Source organism: Anguilla anguilla, chromosome 18 (genome assembly GCF_013347855.1).
Source record: "Anguilla anguilla isolate fAngAng1 chromosome 18, fAngAng1.pri, whole genome shotgun sequence".
NCBI classification, from domain to species: Eukaryota; Metazoa; Chordata; class Actinopteri; order Anguilliformes; family Anguillidae; genus Anguilla; species Anguilla anguilla.
Genome location: NC_049218.1, coordinates 7773381 through 7793430, shown reverse-complemented (window position 1 = coordinate 7793430; position 20050 = coordinate 7773381). Strand labels below are relative to the sequence as shown.

The window sequence follows — 20050 nt, the reverse complement described above, 5'->3', positions numbered from 1 at the left end:
CACTAACACAAACGAGAACAGCAACAACGCAGTCTATGCAAAACTACAAGCAGCCAGTAAATCACGCAAGGACGAAATCGCATCTCTTGAAGCTGAAGAGTCTAGTCCTAGTCCTTTAAACCCCATCCCCAGGCGTATCATTATTAGGACCGGGGATGGACTCAGTCTGTACAATAAAAGCTTGTACAATCACAAAATTTTGGAGGTAGAGAAAAAAAGATCAAGCCTCGTAATTCTTTTAACTTCAGAAAGACATGGGATAGTATTAGATAAATGCAGATGGGAAAATATTCTGGAGTTTAAGCGTGTTTCATTTACATGTAGATGATAGCTACCATATCCTAAACACAGGTAGCATGAGCCGCCGGAGAGGAGGTGAGGCAGTACAAGTCGAATCGTCAAACTGCGTTGCATCGTCATGATTTAGCAGACTACCAAATGAAAAATGTGACCTGCGTCCTGCCGAAACTGAACACAAAAAATGGTACCCTACCCACAGCAATAAGATCACACACAGCAGGTATAACTCATATGCAAGAGGCTGGATACGGAGTCGAATTAAGAATTTAATGAACACAAAGCAACAACCCCAACCAGAAAACCAACACGGAGAAAGTTTGAGCGCTTACTCACGGATTAGAAACGCCTGTAGCACAGCGCCGACTAGCGAGCAGGAACCCACTCGCGAAGGGCCGACTAGGAATTGCAGCCAATGCGGCCAAAACGGGCCGGGGTGCCACAGGGACGCAAAGCCGGGGAGTGATCAGACAGCAAAATAACGTTAAATAAAGTCTGCAGGATGTCCAGGGGTTGCTGTTCCTGCCACAGGGCCGGCAGTAGCCTAGCCTGTACTTTTTTGGCTTATAATTAAACTGGCTTGGTTGGTATTTACAACAATGTAGCAATGATTGCTGACTAACATTGCTAGTTGCATACGATATTAACTATTGGTTGCTGTCACAATTGTTTCAAAGCTTACGGTGAGGCTATTAGCAAACCTGCTACGAAAATGAGATTATGGCATTGAAAAGATTGCTAGCTGGCTGGCTAAATACGTTTTGTTTAAAAAGCCATTTGACAAACTAATAGTTCACTTGTTTCTTGCTGGTTGTTCATTTGCAACAATCATCTTAATTCTGTTATGTTTTCAATGACAATTAAAGGAAGCTGAATAAGCCTACATTGTTCTATCTAGAATTTTGCAACAACAGCAACAAAAAAAAAAAAAAAAACATTCCAAACTAGAAGAGTGCACTCAGTAGAGTGCAGATCTCCGCCAGGCATTCCAAACGGAAGCAGTTGTTGATCACTTGCGGCCCCTAGCGGCCGGTTAGAAGTTAGCACTCAATCTATTTCAATGGACAACAATGATGGAATTAATTGTCGTTGACCGATTTGCAAAATATTCGAGAATTCAGGTCTTGGCCTGCTGTCAGCATGCACAACAAATATTAAGCTGATCGGCCCAGTAGTATGTGAGATTAGCTGCGGACAGAGACACAAACACACACACCCACAAACACATGCGACCAAACGCATGATCCCATCCAGGATCTGCCTATAATAATAATAATAATAATAATAATAATAATAATAATAACCAGGCTCCTCTTGGCAGAAATAAAAAACTTCTTCTTCAAAGGGTTAAACTGCATTACAGGCATTTAGCAGAAGCTCTGACCCAGAGTGACTTTGACAACTACTTCAAGTGTACAGCAGTGTCCTGCCTGCCAATTGAACCTGAAACCTTTAGATCACAAGCTCACTTCCCTAAACCTTACACCACACTGCTGCCCGAACACTATTGATACATTTCTCGGTGTGTGTGAATTTCACGCAGAAACAGATGGATAAACGGAAGCCTGATTTGTCAATGCCAGTTCCTCTTCAGCCAAAATACGGCAAATCACATTGACACGACGCAATAGACGTTTAAAAAGATCCAGGCGGACCGTTAGTAGCGCACTCTTCATAACGGTCCAGAAATGGCTGCGTCTACAACGTCCATTTCCGAGGGCACATACGCAAGTCTGAACTCCCCAGACCTTAACGTGTACAGCACAGTGGGGGCGACCTCACACAGCAGCTCAGGAGCAAAGAGCACAGGTAGGCTAAGGTGATACACCTATGCAGCTGCTGATGATGTCTATGCATGTGAAAATTTACCTAATAATTTGAGCCAAAGAATGAAAGCATTTTGGTCTTCAGTGGTTGGATATGTTGAATCAGCGAGAGGTGTATCTGTGGTGCATATTGAGAGTAATGTTGACATGACCTTCATTTCTGGGTACCAGGTGTGAGGGATTACATTCCTCTAGGGTCAGTGTGCGTACAGGTTTTTTCTTTTTTTTGAATGTTTGGTGCTAAAACAATTATTGTAAGCTGCCAGGCAGAAGCTTACCAGTAAGTGTAGCTTAAACTTCAGATCAAACATATGATTTGGTGAAATAATTATGAACTGAAATTAGTGTGAAATACAGAAAGAGATACCACCCTCTTTGCCCAGTTCTGCTCTCAGCTGTAGTGATGGTGGTTTCGTTGTTTCACCCCGAGTGATGCTTGTGATTGCAGTGAAAAGCGGGAAAAGCTCACATCTCCTCAGACTGGCTGCAGTGGGTCTGGGGCTGCTATGTGCCATCTTACTGACGGCCACCATAGCCCTGTGTGTCCTCTGTGAGTATGATAAAGTGTGTCTGTGTGTGTGTGTGTGTCCTCTGTGAGTGTGGTACAGTGTGTGTGTGTGTGTGTGTGTGTGTGTGTGTCCTCTGTGAGTATGATAAAGTGTGTCTGTGTGTGTGTGTGTGTCCTCTGTGAGTGTGGTACAGTGTGTGTGTCCTCTGTGAGCATGATACAGTGTGTGTGTGTCTTCTGTGAGTATAATACAGAGTGTGTCCTCTTTACGATACAGAGTGTGTGTGTGTCCTCTGTCAGTGTGATACAGTGTGTGTGTCCTCTGTGAGTGTGGTACAGTGTGTGTGTCCTCTGTGAGTATGATACAGTGTGTGCGTGTCTTCTGTGAGTGTAATACAGTGTGTGTCCTCTGTATGATACAGAGTGTGTGTGTGTGTCCTCTGTAAGAGTGATACAGTGTGTGTCCTCTGTATGATACAGTGTGTGTGTGTCCTCTGTGAGTGTGATACAGTGTGTGTGTCCTCTGTGAGTGTGATACAGTGTGTACGTGTCCTCTGTGAGTATGATACAGTATGTGTGCGTGTCTTCTGTGAGTGTGATACAGTGTGTATGTGTCCTCTGTATGATACAGTGTGTGTGTGTGTCCTCTGTGAGTGTGATACAGTGTGTGTGTGTGTCCTCTGTGAGTATGATAAAGTGTGTTTGTCCTTTGTGAGTGTGATACAGTGTGTGCATTATAAATATGTAATTCATGACTCTGTGACTGAAATATGCTCGTGTTTTTAACCTCTGCTGTGCTTTTTAATTACTGGTACACTGCCGTCTCTTTCTCCATTTGATGTCTGTAACTTGTTTGTCTGCTGTCTTGTGTAACTTTGTTATTTTGTGTGTGATGTCAGGTCCCCATTGTGTAAGAGATTTCGATCTCAATGGGGTTTTTCCAGGTTAAATAAAAGTTAAAACATTTTTTTAAATGATACAGTGGGTGAGTGTATCCTCTGTGAGTATGATCGACATTATGCTGCATGCGTTGCTACTGTGTGATAAGGCCAGTCATGACATATAGATAGCTTTTGTGTCGTGGAGCTGAAACTCCACCTCCAAATGGCAGCAGTGGCTCTATGTTGTAGTTGTCTTTGGCTATGTTGAGCAGTCATTATTACATCTATTATCTGGATGGTTTTGTGTTCTGATGTTTCTTCACAGAAATAATAAAACCTTCCAAAGACAATGGAAAACAGAGAAGCCTTCATTCAATTGTATAAAATGGCCACCCTAGTATGTCTTTAAAAAAAAAAAACATTCCTTCCTCCCTAATGGCCAAATATGATTACACTCCAGGTCTCATCAGGCTCATCAGAACTTCTAGGCACACGATTGACCAGCAGGGGTCGCTGGTACGCAATGAGACATCCCAATCCCCAGAAACCCTCATCCCTCCCATTTAAACATCATTCATGTTCCTATTACATTAAGCTATTATATCTTCTCTTCATCAGCCACAATACGCAAGCTAACTCATGACAGATGAGGTGATAAACTTAAAATGGTTTTGAACTTCTCTTTTTGGGGATGAGCAGTTAAATGTATCATACAGAAAAGTTATTTCTTGTGGGGGGGGGGGGGGGGGGGGGGGGGAGTCTTTAATCGATACAATTTATTTTCCAAAAACAAACTCAACCTGTTCTTGTATTTACAGTACATTGGGGGTTTATTGTGTGGCTGTGTGAAGTGTGAACCAAACTCTGTGTGCTTATGTGAGGTCAGAGGGCACAGATGCACTGTGAAGATGCGTGCTGAGTCTGTGGCCTTCGTAGTTATTTCTGTGTGAAACCCTGAGACATGCCAAACTCTCAGTGCCGTATAGATGCGGGGCATGATGTAACTTCTCCTCCTGTCTTTGTCTTAGATGCGAGAGGCCTGGAGAGGCTCAACGCCCGGAAATGCACTTGGATGGATTACAAAGAGCAATTACAGAGAGACCTCATTGACCTATCTAATGAGAAGGACCAGCTACAGGAAGACTGCACCAGGCTATCTAATGAGAAGGACCAGCTACAGGAAGATTGCACCAGGCTATCTAATGAGAAAGACCAGCTACAGGAAGACTGCACCAGGCTATCTGATAAGGAATACCAGCTACGGAGAGACTACTACAGCCTATATAGAAGGAAAAATCAGCTGCAGACAGACTACAACAGCCTATCTAATAAGAAAGACCAGCTACAGAGAGACTACGACAGACTATCGAGACTATACCAGCTACAGAAAGACTGCACCAGCCTGAGTAAGAACCAGCACCAACCACACAGAAACTACACTGCAGAGCTAGAAAACCCCCCCCCCCCCTTATTTTTTATCCCCCTAGTTCACAGAGTGAGTGGTGGCACCTGGTCTACATCACATCAGCAGCCCCCCCCCCCCCCCCCCCCCCCCACTGGTCAACCAGGGGTTTGCAGTTTGCCTGTTGAGCTGCATCAACAGGCTTGACCTGCCTTCATCCAGCTCACGTCTGTGCGAGCCCTACCCGTCGACCGCAGTGTGAAACGAAGTGACGGAAACCTCCGGTGTTTCGCGGGAGAGCGCGCATGCTTGTCTGTGCCCACCTGTGTCTACAATGATGAGTGTTTGATGAGTGTTGCAGAGCAAGCATCAGTGGGCATTTCAAATTGCAGAAAGCGGGGGGGGGGTAGCATTAAAATTAAACAAGGCAGATATGAATTGCCTTTTTAACATCAGCATGATCTCTTTATTTTCCTAAATGTAGTATTCATAGTTTTATTAGCAGTCCTGCATCTGAATTAGACAAAAATTGTTTTTTTGATCTTTCTTTAAAGAGGGACAATGCATCACCTGTCCAGGGGACTGGAAGCAGTTTTCCTCCAAGTGTTACTTCTTCTCTACACTCAGGAAGAGCTGGGAGGACAGTCTCCAAGACTGCAAACTTCAGGGAGCTGACCTGGTGATTATAAAGAGTCAAGAAGAACAGGTGAGTTACTGTGAATGAATGAACGAATGAATGAATTAATGACTGAATGAATGAATGAATGAATGAATAAGATGGGAGGATTATTATTATTATTATTATTATTATTATTATTAACAATAAAGTACACACAAAATAACTGAAATAGGATAAAGCCATAAAAAACTTAACTTTGAACAGTTATGTAGATAAAACAGTTAAGGTTGAAAGGAATTTAAATAATAAATGCGTTCAAACAAGATTTGAAATAAATAGAAAGGAAAAGGATCTAAATTTGCAGGTATAGATTGGTGAGTAGCTGCTGTAAAGTTGTTTCTCATATCTTGTTGGGTCTTATTTTGATATGTGTGTTTGATCTCTCATTTAAGAGTGTGGTGTGGTGTGCTTCATGTTGCTGTTCAGGATCTGACAGACCCAGAATGCATCAGTGTGGTCTGTGTCTCTCAGTGTCTCTGATATCCCCAAAGGGACTTTGTTTTGCACAAAAAACTAAACTTAAACATAAAAAGTAAGACATGAAAACACAGAACAAGTCTGACGATTCAACATTCAGCCTCACATATAAAATAGATAACATTCTGTGTCTGTGTTCAGGAGTTTATCAACCAACATGCAAAAGGAGGCCATCACTGGATTGGTCTAAAAGACTCTGAAGACAGAACCTTTGAATGGGTGGACGGAACCTTGCTGCAGCAAGCGTGAGACACACACACACACGCACACACACGTGCACACACACACACACACACACACAAACAGTACAGGGGATGCACTTACAGAGAGCAGAAACTTCCTCAATGAAACATTCATTTCCAACCCACGTACACATGATCTACATTTCAAGTCAAAAAAGCATACATTTAAATATCCTTCTATAGCTGTATCGTCATATCTTAATGTTACTGTCAAGCTCAAGTTCTTATGAACATATATTAAAACTCTATTTAGTATATTATAACCCTATATTAAAAGCACATACATTGTAATAATTCTGCATTTATTACATTCAATATATGTCTTTTTACACATTCTGCCACATAGCAGTATGTCTGATGGGACCCTGAATTATGCATTGGATAGTGCAATATAATCTCCCATCGAGAGGGGTCTTCCACTGAATGCTTATTTACAGCCTGGAGTGTCCTACACTGCAGTAACAGAGACGGCTATGGACAGAATAAAATGAAGCAGTCCCTCTGTTCCTGTAGACAGCCATTGAAGCGCTGAGCTTCTGTCCCTCTGCTTCTTCACCAGATTCTGGAAGGCTGGATCTCCAGATGAGAACAGGAGAGCGCACTGTGTGCTCACCGGCCCTGGCGAGGAGCTATGGGTCGACACGCCGTGCGATTTTACCTGGATGTGGATCTGCGAGGCCGACGCCTCCTGCGTCTGAAACAAGAAACCGCGTCAAAATGACGACTCAGGAGAGGCAGAGTGCTGCCGAAAACGTTTTTTTTCGGTGGACCCCAGGCGACGCGAAGCAAGGTGCTCTTGAAGGCAGGGTGCCAAAACAAGATACAAAAAATCTGATGTACTTGTAAACACACTGCACATAATAAATGTTGAGTAAAAATAAGATCTAAAAAATGCTCCATGTAACAAAATGAGCGAAATGAAAAATAGCATTATTTTTGTATATTCTTTTTACTAAACATTTATTAGTTACACGTTTCTTACATTTAGTAGTCACGCATTATCCATGTTGCACTTCATTTTCTTACATTTTTTTTTGTTTGTTTCATTGCATATCATTATGTTGTCACATTGTATTGATTGATAGCCCATGCCTACCTGTCTCGTGTGATCGATTGAGAGCCCATGCCTACCTGTCTCGTGATCGATTGAGAGCCCATGCCTACCTGTCTCATGTGATCAATCGAGAGGCCATGCCTACCCGTCTCGTGATCGATTGAGAGCCCATGCCTACCTGTCTCGTGATCGATTGAGAGCCCATGCCTACCTGTCTCATGTGATTGATGGAATCTACAAATCCTTCCCCTCATGTCATCCTTTGTGTAAAATTATTTTGAGCCGAGAATCAACTTCTCTTAAAATGCTGTTACTGCTGTTGCCGTTACAATCTTTATATGTTAATGAACTGATTGTCTTGAGCCAAAATGACATATGGTCAATGCGGTGGCTTATTTTTTATTTTTCTTAAATCACTGTAGATTGTAATATGCACACAAGGTGCTCATTTCACAAACTGATGCATTCAGCATCTACTCTTACCCAGAACAGCACAGCTTAGATTCTCCACACACAATCAGTGAATAGTGCTGGATGCATACTGAACAACTGAGGTCAAATTATCGTGCACAAGAGTAGAAAGGGCAGTGCCCCACCAGAAATCAGACCAATAACCTGCGAGGTCCACGCTCACGACTCAGACAGAGTGACCAAATAGCTCACCCCCCAAAATCAGTACAAGGGCAAAAACATCCAAGTTGTAAATGTAGGGCTCCAAGTAATTCTAAACTAACTATTGCACTATTGTATTTTTATATGTCTACATAATCTGATATGTTACCTGTTCTGTAAGCTAGTAAACTGTACATTTAAATATAACAATTTGCTGAATAAAGTTCTTTGATCCCACATGATTTCCTTTGTTCTGAAATACTGGTAAAGATTTGACTGAATGATCATGTTCGTGAGATCAGATGCATTATGATAAACCAACGGCCGGCTATATAGCAGAAGTCTATAAATGTTTCCTGGCTTACCGAGAACCTATCCTAACATAACCTCACCAGTCAATGTGAAGTGAGGTAATTTCAGGCCATTTAAAAGTATTTTTCCCCCCAAAACAAAACATAGTGGAATTTTAGAATTTTAGAATTGTTTGTGGCTTCCAAGATTATGTGGGACCATGTTCGAACCCAGAACAAAGCCCTAGCCTGCCCCTGTAACTGTGATGCAGTACCTTCAGTTTTCTGGTTATGTCCCAATCCTTAAAAGAAAAACACTTAATTCAGGCAAAGGTAAGCTCAGTAAAATAAATATCCCACACACACCCTTCCAAGAGCAGTACTTGACTGTTATCATCAGTATATGTTTATTGCCACAATGATAGGACAATCCAACAGAATGCAATACAGCGATGAGAATAAATATTTTAATATGCAACAGTTTAGAATACAAGGGGCAAAAATATTTTTCAAGTTTTGCCATGAAAGTAATGACCAACAACCACACAAATATGACCGACAGAAGAATATGCTCATGACCTCTGACAACAATGTTGATGATAAGACTGTCACTCTCTAACATAATTGATCTTAATTCAGAGCACTTTATCAAAGGGGGGAAAAGGCAAACATGATCATAACAGCTGTTCTTCGGTGGAAACGCCTGCTCAAAGTTCTTCTAATAGTTGTATCTTAACACTCACCTCCATCCGCCAGCCAGGAAATAGTTTCACAGCAAAAAAAAAAAAGAAAACAAAAATGCAAAAACCAAACATTTCAAAAACCAAAAAATTCCACATTTGTTTGTTTTTTTTGTTGTTGTAAATAATCCACCATTATTATGTACCCTTTGTTTTTACTGAGAATGGCTGAGAACTCTTTGTTTTGGAACAGATAACAGTAGCAGACAGATACAGTGCAGAATCCCACAGCTAAAACACTTCCTATTGCAAGCCTGACCTCAACAGCGGTTAGCATCTGATATTATTAGCCTGCTACAACCGTGTCCTGCCAGCTACTGGCAGTTAGCGCCTCAATTTGAGTGCGAAAATAGCTACAGGGCTGCTAAAACAGTAACACCTCTTTGCAGGTTTGTGCAAGACGACTACATCCATACCTCACCTGTAATAGCTCTGTAAACTCTGTGAAGCTTATAAAAGAATGTCAGTTGATATGGTACCAGTACACAAAAAAGGAGTATTTTCCCATCAAACGGATGACATACGTAATGAATCACACGTTAAGAATTGAATATATTCGGTATCATAAAATAATAATCTAATGAGGCTTACAGTTGCATTTCAGAGTACGATTACAGTATAATACAAGTTCTCTAGTTCTCTAAGCCAGTTCTGTTACCCATGGCCTATTTCCTATTGTTAATCAAACGTACGATACACGTAACATTAAGATCCAGTTAAAATTTCAGCTAAACAGACCTAAAACATTCTTCAGAATTCAATCTAAAGCTCAACTTGTTTCAATGACAGGAAAATGAGCTTGAAAGCCATCTTCTAATTGCACGGAAATGCATTCATATAGTGCCATGTCAGTTTGGTCGTTCCGAAATAAATTAGTCCCTTTGGACTCATGTGACCCTTTCAGGAGACAGAGTTCTCGGAGGTGCACAGTTACAGGAGCTGATCTACCAGTACCTCACGAGAAAGAAAAAAAAAAAAAAAAAAAACTTGCAAGGATTATTAATCATTGCAAAAGTCCAACACGCTATCTTTATAGAACAATGAAATGTAGAACAATTCCAACTTTATACATATTTTACATATAATTTACAACACGGTCATTAGTTCAGTTTCCGTTGCGCTGCTTGTGTAAACTTACCTTGGAGTGCTGAAACAATCACTTCTGCTCGCGCATTACACAGCGACCAAGACTGGAAGCCTGAGAGACTGGAGAGGAGAGCCTGGGGCTGAGTTCAGTAACTGAAATTAAATTCAATTCATAAATTGAGAAATGGCCACGATGTCCTGTGATGATTCCGGATTCGATTAAAAATTCCGAAATTAATTGCCCAACTTAAATGAAATTCTTCTCCAACCCTGTTGGAGACTCACCAATTCGGAACTCACTTTGGACATTTTTATGGTGTCTTGTTACTCAGCTTATGCTTATGAAGTAAATAAAGAACAGTCCTGGATATCCCACCGAGGCAATCCTGTGTTTACAGAGGTTCAGTAACCAAAACACATGCTTCCACACCCAAGAGGAAACACACTATACCCTACAGGAAACTCACTAAACCCTACAGGAAACTCACTATACCCTACAGGAAACACAATATACCCTACAGGAAATGCACTATACCCTACAGGAAACACAATATACCCTACAGGAAACACACTATAGCCTACAGGAAACACGCTTCAATTCTACTCAGCAGGAAACACACTTCCATACAGGAAACATTCCACACCGCAGGAAATACACTCTTCCCCAGAAGAAATGCACTGTACACAGCAGGAAACGCACACTCCGATTCCATACAGGAAACACTTTTGCCCCCACAGGAAGCGCACTTTTCCCCCACAGGAAGCGCACTTTTCCCCTACGGGAAACACACTCTTCCGTACAGGAAACACTCAACTCCGCAGGAAACACACTCTAACCGAGATCACACATGATTTCCCTTGCAGTGCACAATTATGCTTATGACGGGAAAATAAACTTTTCATTTCACCAGACTAGATGATTTTGGCACTGGAGTTATAGCCTACACATCCGCTCCGATCCCCGTCCACATCTCCAAACTCCAGATTGCATTACATTCTGTTATGTTTTACGTTTGGTGCAAAGTCACACTAGCTATGGCAGCCTTGTGACTAAAATATATATATATATACATTAGCACTCCAACTAACAATTGTTCCAAGGGGAAATATTTCCATTAATTTAATTTAAAATTAAAAGCTACATTTGATTTCACTTGGAGTTACCCGTTCATGACAGTTTTAGTGTTTAATTTACACCATTTTGTTAAATTACACAGATGGACATATAAAATTATTTAAAATTTATTTTCAGTAAGGAAATTGAACCAGTCAACTGGATCTGCCATCTCGGCCATTTTGAAACGGTTTAGATTCAGACAGTGCCACTATCACAGGCTAATTTTAAGTCGTCTTTCTGACACTCTGTAAAACTCGGCCTGCTTTCGTCTACCTTAGTCTAACAAGAGCTGGACATGCAACATGGATGAAATATTTCAGTGAAAAGACCATCGGGACACTGAATACAGCCACTCCTAACTGGGTCGACTGGAGAAAACGCCGCCCCAAAAAAACATGGGTCAGCACAGAACTTCCCAGGTTTACTTGGATCGGCAACGACGGGTCGTGTGTGCAAGCTCATTTTCTTCAGGTACGCCAACGACAGCGAGGCGCCTCAGGAGGGCGCTATATCTGAATGATCCTGGTCTGGCACTGGGTGAACATGGCTTTCAGCTGGTTCTGCTGGGTCTCGTTGACGGCCTCCGGCTCCGGGCTCTTCTGGACCTTGGCCACGGCGAAGCTGATGCCCTGGCTGAGCCCGGCCTGCGTCAGGCTGGCCACCTGCACCATGGAGCTCCGGATCTTGGCGAACGGCGAGACGGTGCGGCTGCCGTCGGCCGGGGAGGGCTCGGCGCTGCCCTCCGGGGGGGCGCCCAGGCTCCTCTGCGAGGAGGCGGAGCCCGGCGGCTGGACGCTCAGCAGGTCCGCGCTCACGTCCAGCTGGGCGGGCCTCGGGAGCTGCTGCTCCCCCGGTGGCGGCAGTGGCGGCTGGCTTTCCGCGCTGGCGGGCGCCACTGCGCTGCCCGGCGCGCGAGCGTCCTGCTGAGGGGGGGCGGCGGGGGCCGGGGCCTCCGGGGCCGCCGCGCACTTGCTCTTTGCGTCCTGGGCGAACTGGAGGCAGTAGGCGTCGATGGGGGTCCCGAAGCTCAGCTTCGCGTCCTCCTCCACCGCGGCTTCAGCGGCCTGCCCCTTTGACCCTTTGTCCCGCCCCTCTGGTGCTTCACCCTGCCCCTTTGGTCCTTTGTCCCGCCCCTCTGGTGCTTTGCCCTGCCCCTCTGGTGATTTGCCCCGCCCATCTGGTGATTTGCCCCGCCCATCTGGTGCTTTGCCCCGCTCCTCTGGTGCTTTGCCCCGCCCATCTGGTGATTTGCCCCGCCCATCTGGTGCTTTGCCCCGCCCATCTGGTGCTTTGTTCTGCCCCTTCGGCACTTCACCCTGCCCCTTTGATGCGTCACCATGCCCCTTTGGACCTCTGTTCCGCCCCTCCTCCTCCTCCTCCTCCGCCTCATCCCGCCCCTCCGTCTTGCCCTCGCAGTTGGTGATGCGGATGACGGAGGGCACGACGATCTCCACGCCGCCGATGGACTGGGAGCGGGCGCCCAGGCGGGGGGCCGACGCCACGATGCCGCAGCTGGGCAGCACGTAGTCCACGTTCTCCAGGGACGCGGAGTGGGGCCGGTCGTCGGAGTGGCAGGAGTCGGAGTCGGAGGAGATCTCCAGGTCCGACGCGTCCGAGTGGCCCTTGTGCGCCCCGCCGCCGGGGTTGTTCTCCAGCGTCTCCAGGCTGCTGTCGGACTTCCACAGGGCCACCTTCATGTTCGGCTTGAGGAAGTTGACCGTCACGTCCGTCTTGGAGATGTTCCCCAGCTTCCCCAGGGGTTTGAAGTTGCCGATGTTGACGTTCGATTTGGTCTGCTTCACCTTCTGGTTCAGGGACGAAAACTTGTTCATCAGGAAGTTTTTGCCTTGAGCCAGGCCGGTGCTGCCAAGGACCTGGTCCTGGTTTTTTTCTCGTATGCCCATGATGTCGTCGTGAGGCCTACTGTGTTTCCTGAAAGAAGGAACGTCAGGATAAACACATCTGTCAGGCACCGCCATTCACACAAAATGTGAAAATATACCTGCAAATGTACACGAGATGAAGGAAATTTAGCGACAGACTGACCTCTCTAGTTTCTTCTCGGTCACCACCAGCTCGAGGCCCAAGGCTTGCTTAGAAATCCGAAGAATCTCAGCAATACACTGCAAAGTATCTGAAAGAAAGATGCGATCATAAAGGCATGTAAATCCAGTAATAACTGCAAAACATTAACTGCAAGATTTCTTCAGTCAAAATATATCCCGTACTTTAATTTCTGCTCCGAAATAAACTGCAATATTTATAATAGCTCAATAAACATGACAACAGCAATTACACTGCCGCATTGGAACCACTTTATGGCAGAAATAAATGCAATGAAAACTAAAAAATCGGTGCATTCATCATTTTAAATCTCCACTAAATTAAACAGAAGCTTGTTATCAATTTTATTCTAATCTCCTGAAGGGGACTCTCTCGTAATAAAATGTTAGCAGGCCAAAAAAGAAAAACGTTTCCTCTTAGCTCCTACAAACAGGAACGCTGATGCGGTACCTTTCCCATCATCCTCTGGGTGCCGTGTGACTGCCCTCAGGGTGTGGAAATACCCGCTCATCTCCTCCTTCTTGTGGTGCACACGCATGCAGCAGAATTTGGGCTTCCCAAACAGGGTGGGTTCAGGTCCTGCCAATGACAAACCACCACTCCATATACACGGCCTCCATTACGAACGTCACGCTCGCCACATTCGATATTTAGCGGGAGAGCTCCTCACCTATTTCAATCTTTTCCAAGTCCTCGAGTCCAATCCGCTGATACTGGCTGACCTTATCGGCTTCGTCATCGTAGCTGAGAGAAGGAACAGAGAATCATTTGGTCCAGGCATCGCAAAAAAAAAAAACAGAACATTCCAGACTTCAAACATGTAAAAATACATTTAACCCACTAATATGATTACTATCTTTTAACTTTTTTTCCCCAAGGGATCCTAGTGATTTGATGACGCAATAATAATAATAATAATAATAATAATAATAATAATAATAATAAATAATAATTCCAGTGATGAAATGTGGAACCTGATGGTGTGTGGATGTAGCTACTGAGGGGCTTCATCAGTACGCACTGGCGATATTAAAAACAAGCCCAATGGAGACACTTACTAGGCCACGTAGTACGCACTGTTAGACAGCAGGAGCAGCACGTCCACATCCTTGTGCGTAGCATCAATAAGGCTAACAAAACACAACAGAAACAAAGACCGTTTTAAGACTCGAAAAACTGCAATGATTAATGTCTACATTTTAAAAAGCTTTTAGGCATTTAACACCTATACATGACAGGTATGTCATGTATAGGTGTGTTATGTACAGGTGCGATTATGTACAAGTGCTTATGTACAAGTGCTCAGGTGTGGATGTACAGGTGTGATTATGTGCAGGTGTGTTATGTACAGGTGAGGTTAGGTACAGTTGTGTTATGCTCATGTGTGGATGTACAGTGTGGTTATGCGCAGGTGTGTTATGTACAGGTGTGTAATGCACAGGTGTGGTTATATACAGTTGTGTTATGCTCATGTGTGGATGTAGTGTGGTTATGCGCAGGTGTGTTATGTACAGGTGTGTAATGCACAGGTGTGGTTATATACAGGTGTGTTATGCTCTTGTGTGGATGTACAGGTGTATTGTGCTCAGGTGTGTCGTGCTCAGGGGCAGACCTGGGGTCGCAGTCGATAAGGGCCCATCCCCCGTGGAACTTCTCCTCCTCCGGGAGCAGCATCTGCATGTAGGTCTGCAGCAGGAGGCTGACCTGCTCCTGCTGAGCCCGCTGCCCAGCCTGCTCCTTCTCCTCCTGCTCTTTCTCCTTCTCCTCCTGCTCCTTCTCCTTGCTGAAGATGGAGTACAGGTCCTCCGTCACAGGGAGGCCCATCATTAGATCTACTCCCGGGAAAAAAGCCAATGAGCGCCGATATCCACACAGCACAGACATCACAGGCCTCCAGAGAGACACCAAAGAAGCCACCCGAACATGAGACTCATCAACAGAAATCAATTTACAGGCATGGATGAGAAGTAGAGCCTGTGTTATCATTTTAAGTTTTATGTCTGCTACATATTTACTCACCCACTGCGACAAGTGATGTTGAAAACAAATCAAACCACTGGCCTCAGAACAGAAGTTTTGAAAGAGGGCGTGGCTCAGGATGAGTGGCAGGCCTCCTTACCTATGACGGCTTGCCTGTACGCATCCCGGAAGCGGTTGAGATAGTAACGGTTGGCGGAGTTCACGCCATCCTTCATCACCCCAGCCAGTTTCCTCTCTCCTGTTCTGGTGAAGTCTCCCTTTAAAAAGATTACATCGAAAATGTAAACAGACTCGTACGACATGTCGTAACGCTATGTTCCCATAGTTTCGTACTAGGTAAGCATTATGTAAGTACATCTCGTCGCGCAGATTTACGGTTTAGAAACACTGAATGCTTCATATCTTTTATATGCACATCCGTACTCACATAACACTTACACAGTACTTACATCTGAATACTACTTATAAGCTAGCCAGCTATACTTATGTTTTAGCTAGCCACGAACTCACAGAAACTCACCAAAAGCCCCAGGACTCACTGCTGATCAGACCGGATCACTCAATGCACATTACTGCTGAAGCAAGGAGAGCCCAAGTTTTGTAACATCGCAGAAATCATGGAGTAGGACTGTTAGTCTACTATACTTCACGCAAATAGGGGAAACATGGGAAATTTGGTCTCGTTAACGTAATTTTGCAAATGTTGTGTCTGTTAACTGGCTAGCATTTCAGTATGGAAAATTTACCTTCACAAATTAGATGAAGTATGACATGGCATGGAACAAGTTGTGTGCAACTCGGAACACCATTAATAGGAAGGATTTTAAAGTGTTTTAAAAATATTTTAATAGGACCAAAGGAAATATTTTAAAGATACTTACAGTGAATCACCAAAATGAGGGAAAACTTTAAGTTCAAAATGTATTTATTGACATTACATTATATTTATCTGCTTTCATCCAAAAACAGATCCTACATAGAAAATCCCTGTGTAGCCCTGCTGAGTTTCAGATGCGCTATGGTGTACAGGCGATTTTTAATGAATTTATGAAAATGTGGATTTTTAAACCGACTACCTCTAAAGTAGCATACTGTCTTTTTTCGGCCTATCATCCTCCGTAGTTAGTTTGTGATTTAAAGCGATTCATTTTGGTGAGGCCGTGAAAATGAATGGAAGTGGATGGGAACTGGAGAACCGGGAGGAACGATGCTGCCGTTAACGGGAAACAGTCACATCTGATGTTGCCAGTATTTGCGCCACGTAAATGCAATGTACCCAAGCTCCACAAAAGTACTTGGGTTATTCTAATAAAGTTTTATTATGAAATAACCAATTATCTCATTATTTGGATCCGAGAAAAGATCCAAGCGGTTAGGGGTCAAGAGTTAAGGGATAAGAGGTTGAGGTTAAGGGTTAAGGATTAGGGGTTAAGGGTTAAGGGGTTAGGGGTTAGGGGATAAGAGTTAGGGTATAGGGTTAGGGGATCAAGGATAAAGGCTTAAGGGTTAGGGGTTAAGGCTTAAGGTTTAAGTGATAAAGATTAGGGTATAGGTGTTAGGGGTTTAGGGGTTAAGGGTTAGGGTTTAGGGGTGAGGCAGTGAGGTTACCTTCAGAGCAGCAGTGCCAGCGTACTGTCGGCTGATGGTGTCTCCGTTGTTGGCCCACATGACCTGATATATCCTGTAGCAGCGCAGGGGGAGGGGCTGTTCTGGCGGCATCACGCCCAACTTCTTCAGCTGAAACGAGAACAAGCAACAGAACCACAACGCTCAGAGAGATGCAGGACCACACCCGGACCACTCAGATGAGTGCGAAACCACAACTGGACCACTTGAGACTGACGCAGAATCCCAGAAAGAGCGAGGCTTTTTTCCGTGGCTTCTCTGTGGTTTATTGGTTGTGTGAGATCTCACCCACGACAGGCTCTTCAGTCACCGTTCCCAGGACCCTGACTGACAGGGGTCCTCAAAAAATAGTGCTGTAATTGTGTAGGGATGGGGTGGGCCTGGGGTGGTGGGGCCCAACGTCAGATCTTTTCATGGGGCCCAAAATTCCCGCCTGCCCAGGCCTGTACACCTCCAGCAGTTCTTACCTGCTGCTCCATCACAGTCCGGGCGATGGCCGCCTGGACCACATTGGTCCTGTCCAGGCAGTCCATGCAGTTCACCCGGAAAATGCCTTCCTGCCTGCAGATAACTCCTGCCTGGTCTACCCTGCAGGGCCAAACACACAGTCACATACACACTAGGGGCGGTGCCATCTACTGGAGTAAACCAGTACTCGCTGGCACATTCTTAAACACTAAATAAAATTATAATTACTCATGTGATAAGGGTGGAGGTGTAGGAACCCTCTCATGTGATCAGGGTGGAGGCGTAGGAACCCTCTCATGTGATCAGGGTGGAGGTGTAAGAACCCTCCCATGTGATCAGGGTGGAGGTATAGGAACCCTCTCATGTGATCAGGGTGGAGGTGTAGAAACCCTCTCGTGTGATCAGAGTGCAGGTGTAGGAACCCTCTCATGTGATCAGGGTGGAGGTGTAGAAACCCTCTCATGTGATCAGGGTGGAGGTGTAGGATTACTCATGTGATAAGGGTGTAGGTGTAGGAACCCTCCCATGTGATAAGAGTGGAGGTGTAGGAACCCTCCCATGTGATTCGGGTGGAGGTGTAGGAACCCTCTCATGTGATCAGGGTGGAGGTATAGAAACCCTCTCATGTGATCAGGGTGGAGGTGTAGGATTACTCATGTGATACGGGTGGAGGCGGCTCTGTGAGCGTGCCCACTCACCAGCACCATCGCATGTCTGTGATGATGTCGCAGATGGCGTCCGTCAGGGTTTGCACATTCTCAAACTTCATGCCTCTACTGGGGGCGAGACAGACGGGAGAGAACTGCACTTTAGTGGCATGAAACGGTGATAATAACCAATGAGCTAAACTTGCTTTCAGGAGATTCAGGTTTGATATTCTCATTAATCAGTAAAGAAGCCTTCAACAAATGTATCATTTATTAATAAAGGTACAGACAATAGAGTCCGCACATCATATTAGTGGCTCCCAAATAATCAATGGTTTATTTTAAAATACACTATAACATGATAAACTGTTTGACCTATGCAGAGTATTCGTCAGTGTAAATTTACTCCGAAGTGCACCCATATTCATAAACTCAGGTTAACTGGCATGATGACATCATACAGGTTGTGAAGCTATACTGACCTCCAGCGGTTATCAATTTTATATTTTGAAATTTTACCACAAAACTGGCAAGGCATTACACTTAAAACAAAATGTAATGTTAAAACACAGCTACCATGAACCAATGAAAGTACCAATATAATATTTTGACAATGTTATACGTTGTACTCCTAAACCTCTTGTATATGGGCATGCAAGTTATTAAAATATGGTCACCACAAACCAATGAAATGTCAGGTACTTATACTTGCATAATTTTCTTCAAATTTGAAAAGTTAGTAAATAAAATGCAGATGGATTCTAAAAAAAAGAAAAAAAACTCAGCTTGGTTGGTACACATCTATCACGGTGTTTATATGGTGGCATGGACGTTAGAAGGCTCTTACCAGTGCTCATGGAAGTCGAAGGTCACATAGGTGAGGTTAGGATTGTTGTAAAGCAGCACTTGTTTGAGAAACGCATCTCCGATAATCTTTTCTCTCCCAGTTTGATCTATCAGGTTAATGATAACCTGTCAAAAATCAAAAACAGAATGTCAGAAATGGCTAATTAAATGACAAACATGTCCATGAAGTAGTCCCCTACCCACTTTCTCACTTTCTGTGGGTTTCTGAATTTACTGCATGTCAACAGCTCCATGATTGCTGATGAAACACAAAACTAAAAAAAATAAAATAAATAAAATTCCATCTCATCAAAATGCTATAAAATTATTTAATGTAATCCATGTTAACTTGTTTGAAAAATGATACATGCACAATTGTGAAAAGGGGTAAAGATATCGTACAGATTACTATGATTATTATAAATCCTACAGGTCCTCTTATTTGACTAAGTGTAAACATGCATTCCAGATGCAAGCATTTGTCAGGCTGGGTGAAAATACTTCTGTACATAAAGACAGACGTGAGCCTGGAGAAACACACGTGCATACATGCATATTAATCCGGATGCCATTACTGGGTGGATCCCAAACTTGGGACGGATGGGGATAGCCATCCATCAAGACTGAACAGAATTGATATCGAACAGAATTATTCTCATGCTTTTATATTTGATTTAGCAGCTTACTGATTCTGATCTATGTTCCAAAAACAAAACCAAAGTACTCCGTTAGATCAACGAGTGTGTGAGTTGAGGACAGAGTTCACTGCTAATCCAGGGTACAATCCAAAGGTATCCGGAAGATATAGTTTTAGATTTTCTTCACCCAAGTACATCCACCTGCATATGTTTATTTATGAGGGTAACTCACCTGCTTCTTGTAAATCTTTAACTGTTCTTCAAAGTGCGCGGCAAAGTAAGTAGCAGTCTCCTTCTCCCCTGGAGAAAGTGAGAAAGGCAGAGTCAAAACAACAGCATTGCCATTAATGGGAATTGTCATTTACTTGGGTTCCAATGCCACCTGGTGCACAAGCTGTATCTGTAATAAAGAGGCCCACTAATACTACAGCTCCCCCTGGTGGCAGTTTGTGATTTGCATCCTTCATACTGAGGAAATAGAGATGAAGAAGAGGAACCTTCCTGATAGAGCTTGTGCAGCTACATTACCTGTGTTTATGTAGCAAAGAGCCCACATGAGCTGTACTGTTG

General features: G+C 43.9%; 2 protein-coding genes across 4 annotated transcripts in view; one reads left to right on the top strand and one right to left on the bottom strand.

Moving 5' to 3' along the window:
• The first annotated feature begins 1784 nt into the window (after positions 1 to 1784).
• On the top strand, positions 1785 to 7039 carry LOC118218131 (C-type lectin domain family 4 member G-like). 3 transcript variants are annotated; one of them, XM_035400554.1, is made up of 7 exons: positions 1786 to 2106; positions 2572 to 2673; positions 4541 to 4664; positions 4707 to 4918; positions 5469 to 5620; positions 6212 to 6315; positions 6872 to 7039. In XM_035400554.1, the coding sequence occupies exons 1-7, from the start codon at positions 1986 to 1988 to the stop codon at positions 7008 to 7010; spliced, it is 954 nt and encodes a 317-aa protein (XP_035256445.1). In that variant the 5' UTR covers positions 1786 to 1985; the 3' UTR covers positions 7011 to 7039. The 3 variants fall into 3 exon arrangements, with proteins under 3 accessions (XP_035256446.1, XP_035256445.1, XP_035256444.1); XM_035400553.1 differs by having other exon boundaries at positions 1788 to 2106; positions 4541 to 4918; XM_035400555.1 differs by lacking the exon at positions 2572 to 2673 and having other exon boundaries at positions 1785 to 2106; positions 4541 to 4918.
• A 1600-nt stretch (positions 7040 to 8639) lies between these two features.
• inpp5f (inositol polyphosphate-5-phosphatase F) overlaps positions 8640 to 20050 on the bottom strand; it is a 28596-nt gene continuing 17185 nt past the window's right edge. The window contains exons 9-20 of the mRNA XM_035400552.1: positions 19713 to 19780; positions 18844 to 18968; positions 18048 to 18125; positions 17349 to 17469; positions 16864 to 16992; positions 15395 to 15512; positions 14888 to 15107; positions 14334 to 14405; positions 13946 to 14019; positions 13726 to 13854; positions 13258 to 13345; positions 8640 to 13143 (exon numbers count right to left, since the gene is read on the bottom strand). Coding sequence (XP_035256443.1) covers positions 11718 to 13143; positions 13258 to 13345; positions 13726 to 13854; positions 13946 to 14019; positions 14334 to 14405; positions 14888 to 15107; positions 15395 to 15512; positions 16864 to 16992; positions 17349 to 17469; positions 18048 to 18125; positions 18844 to 18968; positions 19713 to 19780 — 2648 coding nt within the window. The 3' untranslated portion in view covers positions 8640 to 11717. The remainder of the gene's footprint in view (positions 13144 to 13257; positions 13346 to 13725; positions 13855 to 13945; positions 14020 to 14333; positions 14406 to 14887; positions 15108 to 15394; positions 15513 to 16863; positions 16993 to 17348; positions 17470 to 18047; positions 18126 to 18843; positions 18969 to 19712; positions 19781 to 20050) is intronic.